This window comes from Nyctereutes procyonoides, unplaced genomic scaffold (assembly GCF_905146905.1).
Source record: "Nyctereutes procyonoides isolate TBG_1078 unplaced genomic scaffold, NYPRO_anot_genome, whole genome shotgun sequence".
Classification (NCBI taxonomy): domain Eukaryota; kingdom Metazoa; phylum Chordata; class Mammalia; order Carnivora; family Canidae; genus Nyctereutes; species Nyctereutes procyonoides.
Genome location: NW_026575049.1, coordinates 63881027 through 63905734, shown reverse-complemented (window position 1 = coordinate 63905734; position 24708 = coordinate 63881027). Strand labels below are relative to the sequence as shown.

Sequence of the window (24708 nt, the reverse complement as noted above, 5' to 3'; positions counted from 1 at the left end):
ATTTTTTTTATGTTTTTTAAGCATATCAACATATTACCTAAAGAGGAGAGTTAGATAAACTATTAGGGAGAAAACAAAAGTGCCAACATAGCCATAATACAGTTATCAATTCTTCATAGACAGAGTCAATTTATCTTATCTTTAGTAGACCTATCTGCTTTCTTAAAGATTTGAGGCAGAGTTCACAAAATTATTTTACATATAATATCTAAAATACAATTACACAAAGCAAAAATCAATTAAAACTTGCAAAATAAGAGATGTTTTTGAATATCTGGGCTGTTACATACAAATGAAAACGGAGTTTAGCTCTGAATTTGGGGAGACTAAGTCAAGAAAGGGAAATACTCTGGGACACCTCATGGTAAAACAGAAAGAATGTGAAACAAACTGAGGGTCGCTGGAGGGGAAAGGGGAGGATGGGGGAAGTGAATGATGGGCATTAAGGAAGGCACGTGATGTGATGAGCACTGGGTATTATATGTAACTAATAAATCACTAAATTCTACACCCGAAACCAATAATATACGTTAACTATATTGAATTTAAATAACTTTTTTAAAAAAGAAAGAATGCAGAATAAACAAACTATCTCAGTTCTAGTTTTGTTCCACTACGTCCTCAGTACCACAACCTCTTTGTACCTATTTCCTAAACTGCAAAATGGGAATAGTTATATCCAATAATATTACAGCACTGCTATGTCAAATTAAGTAATGTGAAAGCATTTTTATAAACTCCAAAACACCATTCATTATTATTGTCTTTACTGACTTAACTGTTTGTTTAAAGTATGCAAATAGTAAATTCAACTGGATGGAAATATTTTCCTAGCACTGGACTCACTCAAGAATGCTTGTGATAGAAAACTAAACAGGTCTTCAAGTAGCGTTTTGAAAAAGAAATCCTATTCACAGACGTTTTCATTATAAGCCTTCTATAAAGGCTGAAATTATACTGAATCACAAGTCAGTGAAGGCAGTTCTGTGGAAAGGTGAGAGGACATGTTTCAAGTACATTCCTTTCTGATGGTTTACTTAACAGAGCAAGTTGGAAAATTAGATAATTAGTTTATCTATTAACCTGTGTCTCTTAAGTATCAGAAGCCTCAAGCCAACCTTTGACAACTGCTAGATTATAGTTAATTTAAAATTTCATTTTATAGAAAGAGCATCAAGCACAATTCTGAAATACTGATTAAAAAGAAATCCCTGGGGGCACCTGGGTGACTCAGTCGGTTAAGCATCTGCCTTCAGCTTGGGTCATGATCTTGGGGTCCTGGGATGGAGCCCCACATTGGGGCTCAGCAGAGAGTCTGATTCTCCCTCCCCCTCTGCCCCTTCCCCTGCTTGTGCTCTCTCTTACTCTCTCAAATAAATAAAATCTTGAAAGAAAGAAAGCCCTATATGATACCAAATATGCAAGAAGCAGAGTTAACAGTCAATAGTGAAACTTGAGTAACTGGACAACTTGCTCAAGAAAGCATATCCTGGGGACATCTGCATTGGCTCACGTCAGTTAAGCCTCTGACTTGGTTTTGCCTCAGGTCATGATCTCATTTGTAGTGGGATGGAGCCCCAGGTGGGGAGTAGCGGGGGAGGGGTCCATGCTCAGCCGGGAGTCTGCTTAAAGATTCTTTCCCTCTGCCCCCCACCACATGTGCACTCTAAAATAAATAAATAATTTTTAAAAAAAAGAAGAAAAAAGAATATATCCTGTCACACAGAAGTGGGCTTCTAGCATGGCTGTAAACAAGAGCCTTAAAGGACAGGAAAAGGCAATGATAGGAGTTAATCATAAAGTAGCCTGTGGAACACATGTTCCCCGTCACTACATTAAAAATCTGTAGTGGAGGGGATCCCTCGGTGGCGCAGCGGTTTGGCGCCTGCCTTTGGCCCAGGGCGCGATCCTGGAGACCCGGGATCGAATCCCACGTCAGGCTCCCGGTGCATGGAGCCTGCTTCTCCCTCTGCCTCTCTCTCTCTCTCTGTGACTATCATAAATAAATAAAAAATTTAAAAAAAAAAAAATCTGTAGTGGAAAAAAAGCACTTCACAGAGAAATAAAAACTAAATTCTAATCTCAGTTCTTCCACTAACTGAGTAATTCTGGATAAAACACATAACATACATGAGCCTTGGTTTCCTTATCTGTAAAATGAAAGGACTGCAAATTAGGAAACTTTCTTCTGTCTCTAAAATAGTATACTTCTGGGATTTAATTACTGTTGAACCAAATCAGAAATGTTGAAAGAGACCATGAGGGGAAACCTAATGTAAAATAATGAGATGAGGGGCAGCCGGGGTGGCTCAGCGGTTTAGCGCCGCCTTCAGCCCAGGGCGTGATCCTGGAGACCCAGGATCCAGTCCCGCGTCAGGCTCCCTGCATGGAGCCTGCTTCTCCCTCTGCCTGTGTCTCTGCCCCTCTCTCTCCTCTCTGTGTATTCTCATGAATAAATAAATAAAATCTTTAAAAAATAAAAATAAAATAAAATAATAAAATAAAATAATGAGATGATCACTTAGTATTTAAAAGAAGGTCTATATTAATTAAGTGAGGAACAGGCTAAAAATCCAGTTTGTATCAAAGCAAAGCTTCACTTGTTTACAGAATTTGCTTATGGAAGTCTATGTACATTTAAAAACAGTGGCCTGTGATCACTTAGGATTAGGTAACAGCAATAGGGTGTGACTTAGAAAAATGCACACAACTATATGTTGAAATCAAATGAGGGTCTGGGGAAAACCCTTGCATTGCGGTAAGTTATTACGGGAATTAACATGTAGCCATTCAGTCAAGGGTGAGCACAATTTCCGCATAATAAGATGAAGATCATCCTCCATTGAAATGGTATTTCCTATTACCAAACAAAATCACCTCCTCTCAAACTAGGAAAGAAACAAAGCAAAGCTTCCACTTCTACAGTGTTTATCTAGAGGCCTAAAAGTTCAAAGCTTTGTTCCAATAATTCTATTTCTGCAACTCTATCCAAGGAAATAATCCTAAACACAGAAAGAAAAAATTTCATGCCAAATAATGTCTACCACAAAAAAAGTCATGTCTACCACTGAGTTGTTTATTAAAAAAAAAAAAAAAAAGAGGAAATTGGGAACAACATAAATTTAACCAAAAAATAAGGAACAGTTTAGTAAAGCTATAGTATCTAATGGATTAAAACATTTAACCATTAAAAACAAAGACGGTGGAAACATTGAAAAAAGTGTTCAAAGTGAGCAAAACCCTCTAAAATATATAGAATTGTGTACATATATATGTATGTACATAAAAATATGATTTCAGCTAACGTTTAAAAAAACAAAATTTGGGGAAAAAAAACTGGAAGCAAACACATGTTAAACCACAGTTTTATGTGATTGGTGGGAATAAGGGTAAATTTTTACTTTTCTGTGTTCCAAATTCTATTTAATGAATATACTTTATTTTAAATACTAATTAAATAACTGAGTATACAAAAATACATTATTTCATTAATCATCAAAATATTCCTCTAAGTTAAATAAGTACAAGTCAATGTTATTTAGCATGGAACACATTATCTTGGAAATCCTGGAAATGCCCTGAAGTAAGTCTTTTAAAAATAGGATGATTTTTTTAAGGAAACCCCTTCAAAGGAAAAGATTTTTTTAAGTCCTGGGAGATTCTTGAGAAGTTAATTCTGAGATTCCTACTTTTTAAAATGTAATTCTTAACATAAGATGCTATATATACATAAAGAATATGGCTGAACCAGATACTTCAAGTATGCAAAATCTGGCCTTCCAGCAACAATTATAACTGGATATTAGGAAAATGAAGTAATTTACCTAGGATCTCTGCCAATTAGTGAACAAGACCAAAAGCTAAATCCAGGTATTTTGATGACCATTCTACTGATGTAGGATATAGACTTTTGATACAGTAGTTTATAAGCCAAGAATTGGAACTTATGTTTTTTAAAATGCTGGTGCTTTCAACGTTTTTTTGTTTAAAATTCAAAGCTACCTAAAACCCTTGAACTTGCCAGCACACACACACAAGCCTCAGGCAATATTAAATTACTCATTCTCTTGTTACCTGTTTTTCCAGGTTAGGTTTTATTTTTTTTTTTAATTTTGTGTACATCAGAATCGACAGACACATGCATACATACATGCTTCCCTTACTTGCCAACCCCATACCTATTTTCTTCTAGAAATGACAAATTTCTGAAAAGCTCCTCTTACTAAAAGGAACTTTCAAATATAAATAAGGAATAACTTTACACTTTTTACATAAATGACTCCAATTATGTTAGTTTAAGTACTAACCACAATCTCCTTTACCTTCTAACTCTAAGTAGATTATCTCCAAACTTTCAAAAATGTCCCCACTATACTGTTTTTCAAATAATATCATTCACCTCTGGTGTTATGTTTAAACATCTTCCAGCTTTCAGAATCCTATCATTAAATTATCTATTCTTAATGGGGTTGGAGGCAAGAGGGTGAAACAAAGTAAAAAATGAGAAATGAATGAAGTCTTTACATATCTTTGGAACTTCATAAAATTTTATGAAGGGCTTAGAAAACCATGATCTTTTCTATGAAACATACCTCAAGAGCCACTTAAAAATACTCAGTAAAACACCAAAATGAAGAAATACATGCTACATCAGACTTTTGAGAACAGACAGTATTATAAAATCAAATAGGTAATAGAACCACAAATGACGATCCACATTTTGCAACTTTTCATTGCAGGAGCCTTCACGTACTCCCAAATTTCAATTAACATCCTACCCTTCCCTTCTTTGCCTTTTATGCTTCATATGTTATTTGTCTTTGCTGAATTTTATTAGCACTGTATCAATATTTTAACAGTAAGATAAATACACAGTTCTTATGGACATATATTTGAGTGCATTTTAAACTATTTGTTTCAATATATTTGAGTGCATTTTAAACTATTTTATTTTGTTTCAATATTTTATGATATTAAAATATTAAAGATAGTTAATTATTGTTTGTTCTCTACTTCAAAATGATTTTAATTGTTTTTATTTGTTTACTTTCAGGAAATTGGAGATGGTGGTTCTCTCAGAATGGTTCACTTTGGCTTGGTGTAAACAATAAGAAACTTTCTTTTTACTTAAAAAAAAAAACCTCTATTTTTCACATCTAAACTTTTTCATGGCATGATACAGATTAAAATCTCCCTATACAGATTAAAAAGAGGAAAGACAGTATGAGTTATTTAAGAGTTTTAAACTCAAAGTATTCCCACAGTAAACTTTTATTACTTTCAAAAACATGTAGTGTAACAGCAGTGATCCTAAGTAAAAGTCCTTAATTTATTTTCAATAATGTAAAATTTTGGAAGTTTCTTAAATTGTACATTATTAAGTGCTTAAAAACTAAAGTATTTAAACTTGGTTCTCTCAAGTATTTTAAACATTTCTTGTGATCTTATTTACATTATTAATTTGCATTATGAATAAGATAATTATTAAGCAAAAATTTCCACTCAGACCCATTGTTGGGAGATAATTTTCTATGGGTCTCTTGAATTTTTGCCATGAGGCAAACAATGTCTCTTGGAGCCAGATACCATCTCCCTCTGAAGCACAAGTCAGGCATGCTTACTGCCAATTGAAAAGCTTTGTTTTCTTTTTTTGTTAAGATTTTATTGGTAAGTAATCTCTATGTCCAATGTGGGGCTCAAACTTACTACCCCAAAATCAAGAGTTGCATGCTCCACTGACCAAGCCAGTCAGACTTCCCACCCACTTGAAAAGATTTAAAGCATCCTGAGCTCAGAGTTCCTATCTTTTACATAGCCCACTGAGTGTGCAGGTATCATCAGACCCTCTTTGTATCACCCCGTGGGAATGTGCTTAGAAATCAATGCCCCTCACCAAAAATTGACACTCCAGCTGTTATTACTATGAGTAATAAACTGTCTTTTGTTTCTGATTCTGGAGTCTCATGTCTCCTACCAGCATGAAACTGTTAACTTCGTAACTTGTTAGCTTACAAGTACAGTAAAACTCTCAAACCCTTCACAGTTCTTGACACCCATTCATTAGCAGATAACATGTATTTTACAACATTAAATGTCTATAATAATCAACATCTTTTTCAAATGTCATATATGAGGTAAATTATATATTTAAACATTATAGTTAAAAGTTAATTAGATTGAAGGCTTTTATACTTCAGATTTTTCTCTCTGCTTCCTATTCATCTGTACCTCTACCAGACGGTATGACGAAGAAAGGAAGTAAAACTCAAATTAGATTTTTCAGTTTGCTACTGCTCTGGAAAAGATGTAGTAATACATAGTATCTGAGCCATACTAAAAAGAGATGTAGAGTTACCAGCAAATTTTTCATTTTACTATTCCTGTCCTTTATCACAGTAATCAAAAGTTAACCAATGTTTTTAAAGAAAAAATTGTATTGAGAAAGATATGGTTCTGTCAAGATTTCAACATTTTCTCCAGATTTTCTAGTAAATAGTCATTAACCAAAAATACAAACCATATTTCCTGATCCTACCATATCCTTTTATTCATTTCACCACTATCTTCCACAACGACGTGAGAGACTGGTAGAAAAGTTCAGTTTTATTTCTAGGTCTTATGTGAGTAGACACAGTCTATGCTAAATAGATATAGTCTATGCAAAAAAATTAAAAATTTAAATGAGGCAGCAAGATGAAATATACATATAAATAAAACTATTTTGTCCTAAATAATGATAATGATAGTAAGTTTGCCAGTTACCTAAATGAAAACTAAATAAGTTTAATTCTTAGATAAATTACCCATTTTCCCCACTTCACATGCCTCTGGAAATATTACCTCAAATATATAGAAAACCAAGTGTAGATGGTAGTAAGACTATATTATACAAGAGATACTTGACTACATCCATCTATAAAATGTTGTGTTTTCCAAACACTGTGAACCTGGGAAGTTTGCTAATTAATTATTCCAATACATTAATATTCCTGCTCAGCAACAAACTGAAAAGACTACGAATGAGCTACCACTACAGTTCTAAAGTGAGAACACTGGCATAGACAAGAACAGCTAGGTAGCACCTGTGCACTGGGAGGTTCAGTTTCTCCTTCAGGAATAAATCTGTGAGCTTTTTTGACTATTCTTCAAAATTCTCAGATCTCAAGTAATTTCCACAATAATTCATATTGCCTATGACACTGTGCCTTTTACTAAAATAAACTGCATTTGCAATAACTATCTTTTAATGGTTTTGGTTCATTAAAAAGCCAAATAATCCAAACTAATATTTTCCTTTTTCTTACTATCTATATAATAGTAAACATAAGAATTATTAAATTTGCAAGTAATATTATATTCTAAAACTATATTAATTATATTATTTAAAAAATATAAAGATAGACACACAGATCAATGGAATGGTAAGCCCAGAAATATACCCTTACATATATAATCAAATGATTTTCCATAAGAATACCATGACTATTCAAAGAACAGTCTTTAACAAATGGTGCTGGGAAAACTGGATATCCGCTTGCCAAACAATGAAGTTGAATCTTTATCTTGCACCAGACAAAAAAACCAACTCAAAATGGATCGAAGACCTAAACATTATATAAATTCAGTCTTAACATAACTCTTAGAAGGAAACATGGGGGAAAAGTTCATTAGGCTGGATTTGGCCATGATTTCTTGGATATGACACCAAAAATCCAGACAACAAAAGTAAGAATAAATTAAATAGAACAACATTAATATTTAAAACTTTGGAACTCAAAAGATACTATCAACAGAGTAAGAAAGTAACCTATGCAATAGGAGAAAATATTTGCCAATCATGTAGCTGGTAAGAACTTCTACAACAGCAATAAAAAAAAAAAAACCCTATTAAAAAATGGGCAAAGAACTTGAATAGACATTTCTCTAAATGTTAGTAAATGGCCAATAATCACATGAAAAGATATTCAACATCATTAATTATTAGAGAAGTGCAAATCAAAACTAGAATGAGATACTATTTCACCACATTAGAATGACTATTGTTAAAAAAAAAGAACAAGTGTCAGCAAGGATAGAAAAAACTGGAATCCCTGTGAATTCTTGATTGTAATATAAAATGGTGCAGCTACTTTGGAAAACATACAATGGTTCCTCAAAAAATTAAAAATAATATTGCCATCCAGCAATTCCACATCTGGCATATACCCAAAAGAATATAAAGCAGAGATTCAAATATTTGTACACCCCTGTTCAAAGCAGAATTATTCACAATAGCCAAAAGATGGAAATAACCAAGGTATCAAATAAACTATGAATAAATGAACAAAATGTGGTGTATATATATGGTAGCATGTTCAGTCTTAATGTTGACACATGCCACAACATGGATGAACCTTGAAGACATTATGCTGAGTGAAATAAGCCAGTGAAATGCTGTGTGAGTCTACTTATATGAGGTATCTGGAGTAGTCAGATTCACAGAAGCAGAAAATAGACTGTGGTTGCCAGGGGCTGGGAGGTAGGGAAACCAAGAACTGTTTTAGCAGGTATGGAGTTTCGGTTTCGAGATAAAAAAAGTTTTGAAGATTGGTAACACAACAACGTGAATATACTTAATACTACCAAACTGTACACTTCAAACTGGTTACAATGATAAATTTTATGTTTATGTGTATTTTATCACAATTTTTTAAATAAGCACATATGAGGCACCTGGGTGGCTCAGTCCATTAAATGTCCAACTCTTGATCTCAGCTCAGGTCTTGATCTCAGGAGTGTGAGCTTAGCATGGAATCTATTTTAAATATACATATATGTAACACAGAGTTTTATCTTATTATATGACCTTGAAGGTTCTAAAAGAAGTACACTGAGATTGGTTGTCTCCTTAAAATAATTCCAAAAAAGAGCAAAATTTCAGAAGTACCAAAATTTTTCTAAATTTTAGTAACTTAGAAGTATAAGCCTAGTTAAGTAACACCAATTTGCTTTTTTAAAAAGTCATGGGGATTGAAACACAATTCTTAAAAATCTCACATTTTGGAGAGTTTGGGAAGATAGTGAAATAGAATTCTGAAATCACCTCCTTCCATGAACACAAAGTTTGCAACTACATATTCTGTAACTCACTCTAAAAATTACCTAAAGACTAACAGACTAGCTCTTCCACAGCTAAAGATAAGGGGAGGGAGGAAGCCACATCAAGAAAGGTAGAAGGGATAGAGACATGGCTAGTAATTAAAACCCTGGTGCAGTGACCCACAAGCAAGTAGGATACCATAAGTGTAGAGCTCCTCCCTAAGCAAGTAGGATATCAAAAGTGTAGAGCAAGGGGACCAAGCTCCACATTAGTTATTTCCTACCCTGGGCATCTGTGCTGGTAGGACAAGCCCCCCTAATGTCTGACTTTGAAAATGAGCTGGGCTTAACTTCAGGGGCTTTGAAAATTAGCAGAAAGCTTGACTCCAGGAGACCCAAGGGCTACAGAACTAAGATTCCACTCTTAAAGAACCAGCAACTGTAGCATTCATGCTAACACCCAGTACAGAGACAGGAATTTGAAAAGCACCTGGGTTCTACATGAAATTTGTTGAGGAAATTTGTTGACTAATTTTAGGGCACATGCTGGAGGGGCAGGGATTAATAAGAACTTGCTTAGGAATGGAATTGCTAGTGAACATCATTATTATTGCTCCTTTCCATCCTAGCTAGCCCAACACTAGTGAGAGACAGTACTGACAATCTCTATCTAACTTGCTAGCACTGCTTACCTAGCTCCAACATTCCCCCACAAGACCCACCCCATCTTACCTGCCCACCCCAACAGGCATCCCTCCAAAATGTCTCCTGCCCCAGTATGGAGGGCCAGCACCATTGGCCAGCAAGTCTACAACAGTTATAGCAGAGACTGTCAGCCAGCTATGCCAGAGGCTAATCCCACCAACCAGTACCCCCTCAGCGGCAGCAGCCAGGCCTCTCCACCATCTGTGCCAGGGAACAGCCCTGCTCACCAGTATGCTGGCAATAGTCACACCCAATCATTGCAGTCAGCCAAACTGGGAGCCAGTCCCCCTCTCCCAGCCCCTGCCATCAGAAAGCCCACAATACTTGTGGGCCAGTCATAACAGGAGGATGCATGTGGCTCACAAAGGAGACACTCCTGAAGCACCTGGTTCTGGTGCAGTGGATTGCATATCTGGGTCCCCCGGACACCCTGTACATGAGGTCACTATTTTCAAGGCCAAGAGACATAGCTAATCTACATAATACACAGAAACAAACACAGATAATCAAAGACAGAAGAATAGTCTAAACAATAGAATAGGACAAAACAGTAAAAGAACTGAACAAAACGTAGGTAAGCATTCTACTGATAAAGAGTTTGAAGTAGTGTTTGTAAAGATGCTTACCAGATTTGAGAGGAGTGGATGAATTCAGTGACAACATCAACAAAGATATAAAATATAAGATAAACAGTAAGGGAGAACTGAGTGACCAAAGCCACAAACGAGATGCTGGTGGCTGTGGGGCCCTATGGACAGTCCTAGCCGAGCTGCTTTGACAGCATGAAGATGGGCTTTGTGATGGGTTGCGCAGTGGGCACGGTGGCCAGGGCACTCTTTGGCACCTTCTGCTGTCTCAGGATTGGAATGTGTGGTTGGGAGCTGATGGGCGGCATCGGGAAAACCATGATGCAGAGCGGCAGCACATTTGGCACATTCATAGCCATCGGGATGGGCATCCGATGCTAATCTAGGCAGTGGTTGCCCATACACCTACCCCCTTCCCATCAGTCCAGCTCATGTACTATAATAAAACAAAATTCTTGGGGTAAAAAAAAAAAAAAAAGAAAAAGAAAAAAAAAGCAGTAAGGGCTGAAAAATACAGTAACTGAAATGAAAAATACCCTAGAGGGAACTGAAAACATATTGAGGATCCATAAGAACAGAGCAGCAATCTGAAAGAGAAAACCATCCAAGATGAACAACAAAAAGATAATAGAATTTTTTAAATGAATACAGGTTAAGAGACCTCTGGAACAACATTACACATACTAACATTCACATTATAGTGATCCCAGAGGGACAGAAAGAGGAAAAGATGTAGAAAACTTATTTGAAGAAATAATAGATGAAAACTTCCCTAACCTGGGGAAGGGAACAAACATCTAGATCCAGGAAACACAGAAACTTAAACAAGATGAACCAAGAAGGTCCACACTAAAGCACATAATAATTACACAGCAAAAATTAAGAAAAGGAGAGAATCTAAAAGAAGTGAGAGAAAAGCTATTACGTACAAGGAATACCTCATCAGACTATTGGCTGATTTCTTAGCAGAAACTGCAGGACAGAGAAGAGTGGCATGATATATTCAAAGTGCTGAAAGGAAAAAAGTGTACAACCAAGAACATTCCACCTGGCAAGTTTATCATTGAGAATTGAAGGAACAATGTAACATTTTCCAGGCAAACAAAAGTTAAATTACCACTAAACTGGCCGTACAAGAAATGTTAAAGAAATTAAGTAGAAAAGGGAAGGTCATAACTAACAGAACATTATGGAAGAAAAAAAATATCTCACTAGTAAAAGCAAATATATAGTAAAGATAGCAATCACTTATAATGCTACTTACAAAGGTTCAACGGCAAAGGTAGTAAAATCAACTATGTCTACAAAAATCAGTTGAGACATGCAAAATAAAAAGATGTAAATTTGACATCATACACTTAAAACATGAAGGCGGGGAGTAAAAATGTAATGCTTTTAGGTTGTGTTCAAACACAGGTAACCATCGGCTTAAGATGGACTACTATATAGATAAGAGGTTATATATGAAATGAACATCATGGTAACCATGACTAAAAATCTGTAATAGGTATACAAGAAAATAAAGAGAAAGAAAGCCAAGCATGACACTATAGCCATCAAACCACAGGAAAGAGAACAAGAGGAGAATGAACAGAGAACTACAAAAACAACCACAACACATTTAACAAAACAGCAATAAGTTCATATTTATCAATAATCATTTTAAAATGTAAATGGACTAAAGTGTCCAATCAAAAAAAGTGAAGTGACTGAACAGATTTAAAAAGAAAGACCAATCTATACACTGTCTATAAGAAACTCACTCTAGAGATGCCTGGATGGCTCAGTGGTTGAACATCTGCCTTTGGCTCAGGGCGTGGTCCCAGGGTCCTGGGATCAAGTCCCACACTGGGCTCCCTGCAGAGAGCCTACTACTCCCTCTGCCTGTGTCTCTGCCTCTCTCTCTCTGTCTATCACGAATAAATAAATAAAATCTTTTAAAAGTAATAAAAATAAAAAATAAATAATTTTAAATTAAAAAACTATTTATTTATTCATTTATTCATTTATTAGTAAGCTTCATGCCCAGCATGGAGCCCTGTGTTGTGCTTGAACTCACCAACTCACCATCCTGAGATTCAGACCTGAGCTCAATGTTTAATCAGCTGAGACAGCCAGGCACCCAAGGGACTCATTTTAGATTTAAAGATACATACAACCTGAAACCAAAGGGATACATCATGCAAATGGAAAGGAAAAAAAAATAATACTTTTATCAGACAAAAGAGACTTTAAAACAATGTAATAAGAGACAAAGAAGGGCATTACATAATGATAAAGGGATCAATCCAACAAAGGGATCAAACAATTGCAAATATCTATGAATCCAACATAGGCCCTAAATATATAAAGCAAATATTAACAGAAATAAAAAGAGAAATTGACAGTAATATAATAATAGTAGGGGACTTTAACACCCCACTTACATCAATAGATTATCCAAACAGAAAATGAGTAAGAAAGCAGTGGCTCTGAACAACAGGTTCAACTAGGTGGACTTAATGGGTACATACAGAATATTCCAGCAAAAACAGTAGAAAAACATTCTTTTCAAGGGGACATGAAACATTTTCCAAGATAGATCATGTTAGATCACAAAACAAGTCTCAATAAATTTAAGAAGACTAAAATCATATCAAGCATCTTTTTTCAACCATTCAATGCTATGAATCAAGAAATTAATCACAAGAAAAAAAAACTCAGGGAAAAAAACATGTGAAGGCTAAACAACATACTAATAAACCACCAATGGGTCAATGAAATAGTCAAGTATGAAATCCAAAAACACCTAGAAATGAATGAAATTGGAAATGTAACAGTTCAAAATCTTTGGGAGGTGGCAAAAGGAGTTCTAAAAGGACAGTTTATAATGATACAGGCCTCGCTCAAGAAACAAGAATAATCTGTAGCAAACAATCTAACTTTATACCCAGAGGAACTAGAAAAAGAACAAACAAAGCCTACAGTGAGTAAAAAGAAGAAAATAATAGAGATTAGAGCAGAAATATATGAAATAGAGACTAAAATATAATACAACAGATTAGTGAAACCAAGAGCTCATTCTTTGAAAAGAACAAGAGAATTAATAATGTTCTAGCGATACTGATTTTAAAAAAAAGAGGACCCAAATAAACAAAATCACTAATGAAAGAGGAGGAATAATGACCAACACTACAGAAATAAAATTGTAACAATATTATGAAAACCTGAATGTCAAAAAATTAGACAAGTTTGAAGAAATAGATAAATTCCTAGGAACATATAATCTACCAAAACTAAAGATGGAAGAAAGAGAAAGTTCGAACATACCAATCATAGCAATGGAAATGAATCAGTAATCAAAAAACTCCCAAAAACCACAAGTCCAGGACCAGAGAGCTTTATAGGCAAACTCTCCCAAACATTTAAAGTAGAGTTAATAGCCATTTTTCTTAAACTATTCTAAAAAACACAAGAAGAAAGCTTCCAAATTCATTCTCTGAGGCTAGCATTACCCTGATACCAAAACCAGATAAAGATAACACAAAAAAAGAACATGAACATAGATGCAAAGTCCTCAACAAAATGTCAGCAAACCAAATCCAACAATATATTTTAAAAATCACATCAATACGTAAGGATAAAAAAACTGTATGATCACTTCAAGAAATGCAGAAAATACATGTGACAAAGTACAACATCGAGTCATGATAAAAAACCCTCTGCAAAGTAAGTCTAGCGGGGACATATCTTAATAGAATAAAGGCCTTATATGAAAAACCCACAGCCAACATTATACTCAAAGGTGAAAAAGTGAGACCTGTCCCCCAGGGTCAGGAACAAGACAAGGATGTCCACTCTCACCACTCTTTACAATAGTACTAGAAGCCCTAGTCACAGTGACTATACAACATAAAGAAATAAAAGTCATCCCAATTTGGTAAGGAAGAAGTAAAACTCTGTTGGCAAATGATGTGAGACTATATATAGAAAACCCTAAAGACTCGATCAAAAAATTAATAAAACCGATAAATGAATTCAGTAAAGTTGCAGGATATAAAAATCAACATACAAAAACCTGCTCCATTCCTATACACTAATAATGAAGCAGCAGAAAGTAAAATTAAGAAAACAATTCCATCTACAATTATACCAAAAACAGTATCTTAAAGAGCTGAGAGACCTGTTCTCTTAAAACTGTAAGTGTTGATGAAAGAAATTGAAGACACACACACAAAAATGGAAAGAGATTCTATGCTCATGGATTGGAAGAACAAATATTGCTAGAATGGCTATACTACCCAAAACTATTTATAGATTAAATGCAATCCCTACCAAAATACCAACAACATTTTTCACAGAACTAGAACAAATAATCCTAAAATTTGTATAGAACCACAAGATATCTTGAATAGCCAAAATAATCTTGATAAAGAAAAATGCGAGGTATAACAGTTCCAGATTTCAAGTTATATTACAAAGTGGTACCAATTAAAACAGTATGGTACTGCCATAAAAGTAGATCAGTGGAGGGCAGCCCTGGTGGCGCAGCGGTTTGGCGCCGCCTGCAGCCTGGGGTGTGATTCTGGAGACCCGGGATCGGGTCCCACATCGGGCTCCCTGCATGGAGCCTGCTTCTCCCTCTCCCTGTGTCTCTGCCTCTCTCTCTCTGTGTGTCTATGAATAAATAAATAAAATCTTTAAAAAAAAAAAGTAGATCAGTGGAATAGAATTTTAAAAACTCAGCAATAAACCCACAACTATATGGTCAATTAAAGGAATGACAAAGGAGGAATGAATATACATTGGAAAAAAGACAGTCTCTCCAACAAAGGGTGTTGGGAAAAATGGACAGCAACATACAAAAGAATGAAACTGAACCACTTTCTTTCACCACACACAAAAGTAAACTCAAAATGGATTAAGGACCTAACTGTGGGACCTGAAACCATAAAAATCCTTGAAGAGAGCACAGAGAGAACAATCCTTGATGTTCTTTGACATCAGCCATAGCAACGTTTTTTAAGATCTGTCTCCTGAGACAAGGGAAATAAAAGCAAAAATAAACTACTGAGACTTCATCAAAATAAAAAGTTCCTGCACGGTGATGGAAAAAAAACAAAATGAAAAAGTAACCTAATGAATGGGAGAAGATATTTGCAAATGACATATCCAATAAAGGGTTGGTATCCAAAATATCTACAGAACTGATACAATTAAACACCCAAAAATAAATAATCCAATTAAAAATGGGCAGAAGACATAAACAGACATTTCTCCAAAGAAGACAAACAGATGAACAGCAGAAACATGAAAGGATGCTCAACTCATCCTAAGGGCAACAAATCAAATCCACAATGAGGTATCACCTCACACCTGTCAGGATGGCTAAAAATCAAAAATGCAAGAAACAACAAGTGTAGGCGAGGATGTGGAGAAAAAGGAACCCTCAAGCAGTGTTGGTGGGAATGCAAACTGGTGCAGCCATTGTGGAAAACAGCATGGAGCTTCTTTAAAAAGTTAAAAAACAGAACTCCCCTATGATCCAGGAATTGCACTGCTGGGTATTTACCCCCAAAATACAAAAACACTAATTCAAAGGGATACATGCACCCCCTATGTTTATTGCAGCAGTATTTAAAATAGCCAAACTAGGGGCAGCCCAGGTGGTTCAGCGGTTTAGCGCCACCTTCAGCTCAGGGCGTGATCCTGGAATCCCGGGATCAAGTCCCACATTGGGCTCCCTGCATGGAGCCTGCTTCTCCCTCTGCCTGTGTCTCTGCCTCTCTCTCTCTCTCTCTGCCTCTCTGTGTCTCTCATGAATAAAATAAATAAAATCTTTAAAAAAAAATAGCCAAACTAGTGGCACAGTTGGTTGAGTGTCTGACTTGGTTTTGGTTTGAATCATGATCTCAGGGTGGTGAAATGGAGCCCTTCATTGGGCTCTGCTCTAAGCACAGAGTCTGCTTTGGATACTCTCTCCCTCTGCCTCTGCCCATCTCCTTCATGCTCTCTCTATAAAATCAATAAATAAATCTTATTAAAAAAATAAAATAATAAAATAGTCAAACTACGGAAGCAGCCCAAGTTCATAGATGAATGGATAAAAAAGAGGTGATAAACACACAATGGAATATTAGTCATCAAAAAGAAGGAAATCTTGCCATTTGCAATGACACAGACAGAGCTAGAGTATAATAATGCTAAGTGAAATAAGTCAGTCAGAGAAGAACAATTACCATATGATTTCACTCATATGTGGACTTTAAGAAACAAAACAGATAAACATAAGGAAGGGGAAAAAAGAGGGAAGCAAACCATAAGAGACTCTTAATTATAGAGAACAAACCAAGGAGAGACATAGGGAGAGGTGGGTGAGTGATGGGCTAAATGGGTGATGGGTATTAAAGAAGGCACTTGATGTAACAAGCGCTGGGTGTTACACATAAGCGATGAATCACTAAATTCTACTCCTGAAACCAGTATTACTCTATATGTTAATATTACTCCACAGAATTTAAATAAAAACTTGAACAAAACAAATGAGCAAAGAAAAACCAAGAAAGAGACTCTTAACTACAAAGAATAAACAGATGGTTACCAGAGGGGAGTTCGGTGGGAAGATAAGAGAAATGGGGTATGGGGATTAAAGAGTACACTTACGATGAAAAAAAAAAAACTGTAAGGCTCTGATGAGTGAAACTGATGATGACATAAAGAAATGGAAAAATAATCCATGCTCATGAATTAAAAGAATAATATTGGGGGGGGCACCTGGGTGGCTCAGTGGTTGGGCGTCTGCCTTTGGCTGAGGTCATGATCCTGGGGTCTGGGATTGAGTCCTGCATCAGGCTTCCTTCTGGGAACCTGCTTCTCCCCTCTGCTCTTCCTCTCTCTCTCTGTCTCTCATGAATAAATAAAATCTTTAAAACTAATAATAAAATAAATAAATAAAAGAACAATATTGTTAAAATGTTCATACTACCCAAAGGAATCTGTAGATTCAGTGCAATCCCTATAAGACTATCAGTATTTTTCATAGAACTAGAGAAAATAATCCTGAAATTTGTATAGAACCACAAAAGATCCCAAGGAGCAAAAACAATCTCAAGAAAGAAGAACAAAGCTGGAAGTATCATAATCCCAGATTCCAAACTATACTATAAAGCCACACAACTATACTATGGTAATCAAAACAGTATGGTACTGGCACAAAAATAGAAACATAGATTAATGGAAGAGGATAAAGAGCCCACAAATAAACCCACATTTCTATGGTCAGTTAATCTATGATAAAGGAGGCAAAGGCAAAAATAGACAATGGGGAAAAGAGAATCTCCTTAACAAATGGTAGTGGGAAAATTGGACAGTTACATATACAAGAACCAAACTGGACCATGCTCTTATACCATATAAAAAAGTAAACTCAAAATAGATTAAAGATCTAAATATGAGATCCCAAACCGGAAAACTCTTAGGAGACGGGGATCCCTTGGTGGCTCAGCGGTTTGGTGCCTGCCTTTGGCCCAGGGCATGATCCTGGAGTCCCGGGATCAAGTCCCACATCGGGCTCCCCACATGGAGCCTGCTTCTCCCTCTGCCTGTCTCTGCCTCTCTCTCTCTCTGTCTCTCATAAATAAATAAACAAACAAACAAACAAACAAACAAACACATACATACATACAACTTACTTAAAAAAAAAAACCTCCTAGGAGACAACGTGTGCAGTAAAGCCATGGACATTTGTCTTAGCAATATTTTTGGATCTGACCCTTCAGACATGAACAACAAAAGCAAAATTTTTTTTAAGTGTTTAAAGAGATGCCTGGATGGCTCAGCAGTTGAGCGTCTGCCTTTGGCTCAGGGCACGGTCCTGGGATCCAGGATCGAGTCCCACATCAGGCTCCCCACAGGGAATGCAGAGCCTATGTCTCTGCATCTCGCTGTCTCTCATGAATAAATAAATAAATCTTTAAAAAAATTTTTTTTAAAAAATCAAAATTAGGGGTACATGGGTGGGTACGTTGGTTAAGCATCTCACTCTTGATTTCAGATCAGGTTATGGTTTCAGGGTCGTGAGATTGAGCCCTGTTTTGGGTTCTGCACTGAGAGTAGATCCTGCTTGGGATTATCTCTCTCCTTCTCCCCCTCTTTGCTTGCGCTCTCTCTCTCTCTCTCTCTCTCTCTCTATATATATATATATATATATATATATATATATATTTTATATATATATAAAAATAGTCTGTGTGTACATATATATACACACACATATATATAGTATATTTAGCATATAAACCAAAAAAATTTATGCAGTGAAGGAAATCAATAAAATGAAATGGCAACCTACTGAATGGGAAAAGAAGAGATAATATCCAAAATATACAAAGAACTCAAAACAACCAAAAAAACCAAACAACCCAATTTTAAAAATGGGCAGAGATGATCTGAATTAATATTTTTCCAAAGACATACAGATGACAACAGGCATATGAAAAGATGCTCAACATCATTAATCATGAGGGAAATGTAAATCATGCACTGTTGGTGGGAATGTTAACTGGAGGAGCCACCGTGGAAAAACAGTATGGAGGATTCCTCAAAAAAAACTGAAATGAGAAATACCATATGATTTAATAATTCTACTTCTGGGTATTTACTTGAAGAAAACAAAAACATTAATATGAAAAGATTTACCCCTATCTTTACTGGGGCACAATTTATAATTACCATGCTACAGAAGCAACCTAAGTATCCATAGATAGATGAGTGAATAAAGCAGGCTATCTACACAAAGGAGTATTACTCAGCTGTAAAAAAGAAGGAAATCTTGCCATTTGTAGCAACATGGATGGACTTAGAGGGCATTATACTGAGTGAGCTAAGTCAGATGGAGAATGAGAAATACCAAATGATTCACTTATATATGGCATCTAATAAATAAATGAATAAAAAAAATAAATGAATAAGGGAAAAACAGAAACAGACTCATAAATACAAAATGTTCAAATGGTGCCTGCTCGAGGAGAGAGAATGGGAAGATGAACAAAACAGTTATAAAATAAGTCACGGGAATGAAATGTGCGGACAGGAAATACAGTCAATGATATTGTAATAACTGTGTATGATGAAGATGGGCCTACACTAATCATAGTGAGCATTTCATAATGTATATATATGTCAAATCACTATGTTATACATCTGAAACTAATGCAACATTGCATGTCAACTGTATATACTTACAATAAAATATTTTTTTTAAATAGAGGGGCACCTGGCTGGCTTAAACTGTAGAACACGAAACTCAAAATAATAAAAAATAAAAATAAACTAAAAAATAAAAAAATCCAGATTTTGCTCTGCTAGAAATCTACTTCAATATTCTTCCATTCTTAAAGAAAACAAGAAGTATTGTTAATTCTCTCACAATTTGTTTGTTGTTAGAGAGGGAGGGGCAGAGAAAGGGGAAGAGAAAATCGTAAGCAGGCTCCATGCCCAGCATGGAGCTTCACACAGGGCTCAATCTCATGACCCTGATCTCATGACCCTGAGACCCAGACACCTAACCAACTGAGCCACCCTAGCACTCCATTCTCATAGTTATTATAAACCACGGACAAAAATTTTCATGAGTTAAAGAAGTTTCTTAAAACTTTTCTTATAAGTAAGCTTTATGCCCAATGCAAGGCTTCAACTTATGACCCCAGGATCAAGAATCACATGTGCTACCAACTAAGCCAGCAAGGTGCCCTTAAAACTTTTATTTTTGTTATTATTTTTTATTATTTTTTGTTGTTTATTTATTTAAGTAGGCTCCATGTCCAGCGTGCAGCCCAACACAGGGCCTGAATCCACAACACTGAGATCAAGGCCTGAGCTGAGATCAAGAGTTGGATGCTTCACCAACTGGGCCACCCAGCTGCCCCAAAACTTTTATTTTTTAAGTATTTACATAAGTTGATAGTTACAAATCATTTTCATGCAACATTGTTAGAAAAAAGTATGCTTTAATGTACATATATTTAAGAAATATTTAAAGGAAATTTATTACAAACCACAATCCTTGTACTAGAACAGGTATCTTTATTCTTCCTAGCCTATTTTAATATTCACCTATATGCATTTAGTTTTTACCTGTTTCATTCAAAAACAGAAGAAAGTAGAGCAATGTTCTTATAGATTTAACTCTTTTGGTTTTTTTTTATTTAAGATTGTCTTTATGTATTCATGAGAGACACAGAGAGAGAGAGGTACAGACACAGGCAGAGGGGAAAGCAGGCTCCATGCGGGGAGCCCAACATGGGACTCGATCCCGGAAGCCCAGGGTCACACCCTGGGCTAAGGCAACGCTAAACTGCTGAGCCACCCGGGCTGCCCAACTATTTTGTTTAAAAGCAAATTTGTACTCGTATAATGAGCTAATTACAATTCAAAATAGTATCAATTTTTATATAAAAAATCTTTTAAAATATCCTTACCAAGTGAATTACCTCAATAACGTGAGAAAATCCAAATATTGGCACTACTCCACCACGTAAAGCATCAGAGATACCTTTTCCACGAATCTCCATGAAAGTCTAAGAAAAATGTTTATGAGATTTAAATTCGGATAATTATACAACAACCAGTCAAGTAGTGTAGAATTCATCCTACATAAAATAATTTATCCATTGAGCTTTTGGGCTGAATTGCAGCCATATTTCTGTCAGTTCAAATGATGATCTATATAGGAGGGATTAATCTGACACAAGACAGTAAAGCTTAATCCTTCAGTATATTATAATCTATTTATTCTGCATGTTAAGAGGATTTCAGACTTAAAAATTTTACAGGAAGTGATGCCAGAAATGTATACAGAATAAGATTTTCCTAAAATATTAGGTTTTAATGTCTATATAATGTGAATAGACTTTTATTTTAAAATGTCAAAAAATGTCCAAGGTAACATAAGTGACTTCTTTATTTTAAAATGTCAAATAAATGTCAGTTAATTTTTAAGAGGTAGAATTAAAGTCTTCATTTGATAACATTTTGTATAAAAGAAATTAAATCTTAAGTACAGAAACTCATTGAAGGGGAGCCTAGTTAGAAGTCCGCATGTTCTCATTTTGTGTCACTTAATGAAGTTACCACTATCACGAGATGAGAGATGTGCTCACATAACTCAAAGGAAGAGTAAAAGGCAGTGTCCGACTAAAAAGAAGATCCCTTGCTTTACTCTGTAATTATTCACATTATATATAAAAAATAAAATCACTCATGACTTGGATAAGAGATGCCCCTAACCACTTCTTTGAAAACCTGCCCTGCTCATAACCCTGGAAGGGATAGATCCCTGTGCCACCTGACCCTGTCCCTTCACTCCTAACCCTACCTCCAGAACACAGGTCAGCAATTATTACTCTCTCCTGGGAATTTGGAATTAGAAGATGAGACACTTAACCGTGAGGTCAAGAGCTAGAAGTCACGTGGACTACAGACAGGTATTGGACTATCGCTTTGAAATGGTCATGAGAAGGCCATATGCAACTAAATATGTGAGCAGGAAAGTCAGTTTATAACGAATCAGAAGAGAGAAGCAAACATGCAGGGAAATGTCAACAAGCCAGCTGGTTCCAAAGAGCTGTTTCCTAGAGGCTGCCAGCAACTGAATGAAATGAAATGCCCTTTAAGATATCAACTCTCTCCAAGAGAGTTTTACTTGAACCTTTTTGAATGCTTTCTGCTTTCATAAACAAACATTCCTTGATTATGATAATGATTCAGAAAACATTTCATACACAGAGTTTTACAAAATAATTAAGGAATTCCAAAAACATGCCAGAATGAAGAAACAAATTCAAATTTCCTTTAAAATATCTAAGTACTACTGATTTTGCAAATATGAGAAGCACGAGAGAAATGATACCATTAAATAGATATTGACCTTTATTCCTCAAAAATCTGCAGTAAAGGGGCACCTGCCTGGCTCAGTCAATGGAGCTTGCAAGTTTTGATCTCAGGGTTAGGAGTTTGAGGCCCACATTGGGAACAGAGCTTACTTAAAAAAAAAAAAAAAATCAGCAGTAAATCACTCAAGCTGTGAAACTTCCTCAACCCAGAACCTGTAACATCTTACAGGATGTTAATGTCTAGATTTAATGTATTTACCTACCTCCTCCATTTTTTTTTGCCACCTCCATTTTTGTGTGATTTTATTTTTTTACTGTCTTAATCTTAGACTATTTCATTCTTTGTATCCCTTGAACGTATTTTATCTTCTTGTTATTTAATCCTTTATTTTCTGGTTTTTCTAAATTGGATATGCTTAATTTATATTCCTGTCTTAATATTTTTGCTATCTTAATACTTTCAACTCTTATTTTTATCCTTTTAATATTTCTTAAACGTGCATTCAAGTGTTTCTGTACACTTATTTATATTTTATCCATATTAAATAACTCTTTTATTCACTTATTTTTAGGCAAACTCCACACCCAATATAGGGCTTGAACTCACCACCCTGAGAGGAAGAGTTACACACTCCACCAATGGAGCCCGCCGAGTGCCCCCAGACTAGGTATCTCTTAACTGTATTTATTTTTTCTCTGAATTTAAACTATACATTATAGAATGCTTTTTAAATTTAATTTTTTTTATTTATGACAGTCACACACACAGAGAGAGAGAGAGAGAGAGAGAGAGGCAGAGACACAGGCAGAGGGAGAAGCAGGCTCCATGCACCGGGAGCCCGATGTGGGATTCGATCATGAGTCTCCAGGATCGCGCCCTGGGCCAAAGGCAGGCGCCAAACCGCTGCACCACCCAGGGATCCCTAGAATACTTTTTAAAATACATAAAATTTTTATTTATTTTTAAAAGATTTTATTTATTCATGAGAGACACAGAGAGAGAGAGGCAGAGACATAGGCAGAGAGAGAAGCAGGCTCCCTGCAGGGACTTGATCCCAGGACCCAGGGATCACGACCTGAGCCAAAGGCAGATGCTCAACCACTGAGCCACCCAGGTGCCCCAACGCTTAACATTTTTAAAGGCTAAAATTTGAAATTTCTCTTTATTTTCCTTTCCTGTGAATAGAGGCATTCCTCATTTTATTGTACTTTGCTTTACTGGATTTCACAGAAATTGAATTTTTTTTACAAACTGAAGGTTTGTAGCAACGCTGCATCAAGTAAGTCATTTTTCCAACAGTAGTGGTTACTTGATTCATGTCTCTGTGTCACATTTTGATAATCTCTGCAATATATTTTTGAAATATTTTATTTATTTCTTTGACAGAGCACAGGCAAGAGAAGCAGGAGAGGGAAAGCCGGCTCCCAACCGAGCAGAGAGCCCGATATGGGGCTCATGATCTGAGCCGAAGGCTTAACCAACTGAGCCACCCAGGAGCTCTTGCAATTTTTCAAACTTTGTCACTATTACTATATTTGTTTTGATGATCTATCATCGGTGATCTTTGATATTGCCATTGTAATTGCCTTGGGGCATCACAAACTGAACCCACACAAGATGACACACTTAATAAATGTTCTATGAGTTCTGACTGCTCCAACTGGCCATTCCTTTGCCTTTCTCCTTCTCCTTAGATTTCCCTATCACCTGGAACAAACAATATTAAAATTAAGTCAAACAGTAATCCTACAATGACCTCAAGTACAACAAGGAATCAAGGTCTCCCCACCATAAATCAGAAGCTAGAACTGAAGCTTAGTGAAGATGGCACGTCCAAAGCTGAGACAGGTCAAAAGCTGGGCCTCTTGCGCCCAACAGTTAGCCAAGCTGTGAATACAAAGGAAAAGTTCTTGAAGGAAATGAAAAGTGCTACAACAGTGATCACATGACTGGTAAGAAAGAAAAGCAGCCTTATTGCTGACGTGTAGAAAGCCTTAGTGGTCTGGATAGAAGATCAAATCAGCCACAACATTCCCAGAAGCCAAAACCTAATCCAGAGCAAGGTCCTAACTCTTCAGTTTTATGAAGTCTCAGAGAGGTGAGGAAGCTACATAAGAAAAGTTTGAAGCTAGCAGAAATTGGCTCATATGTTTAAGGAAAGAAGCTGTCTCCACACACGGAAGTGCAAAGTGAAGCTGCAAGTGCTGATGTAGAAGCTACAGCAAGTTATCCAGAATATGTAGCTAAGATCATTAATGAAGGTGGCTACACGAAAAACAGATTGTCAATGTAGACTAAACAACCTTCTCCCGGAAGATGGTGCCATCTAGGACTTTTCATAGCTAGAAACAGAGTCAATGCCTGGCTTCAAAAGAGAGGCTGATTCTCTTGTGACTTTATGTTGAAGCCAATGCCCATTTATCCTTCCAAAAATCCTAGAGCCCTTTAGAATTGTGCTAAATCTGCT

The 24708-nt window shown here is 36.0% G+C and overlaps 1 protein-coding gene and 1 pseudogene across 1 annotated transcript in view; both read left to right on the top strand.

Moving 5' to 3' along the window:
• WDPCP (WD repeat containing planar cell polarity effector) overlaps window positions 1-6130 on the top strand; it is a 346888-nt gene extending 340758 nt beyond the window's left edge. The window contains exon 18 of the mRNA XM_055329451.1: window positions 5054-6130. Coding sequence (XP_055185426.1) covers window positions 5054-5104 — 51 coding nt within the window. The 3' untranslated portion in view covers window positions 5105-6130. The remainder of the gene's footprint in view (window positions 1-5053) is intronic.
• A 4381-nt stretch (window positions 6131-10511) lies between these two features.
• LOC129511249 (reactive oxygen species modulator 1-like) lies at window positions 10512-10751 on the top strand (annotated as a pseudogene).
• Window positions 10752-24708: the final 13957 nt, after the last annotated feature.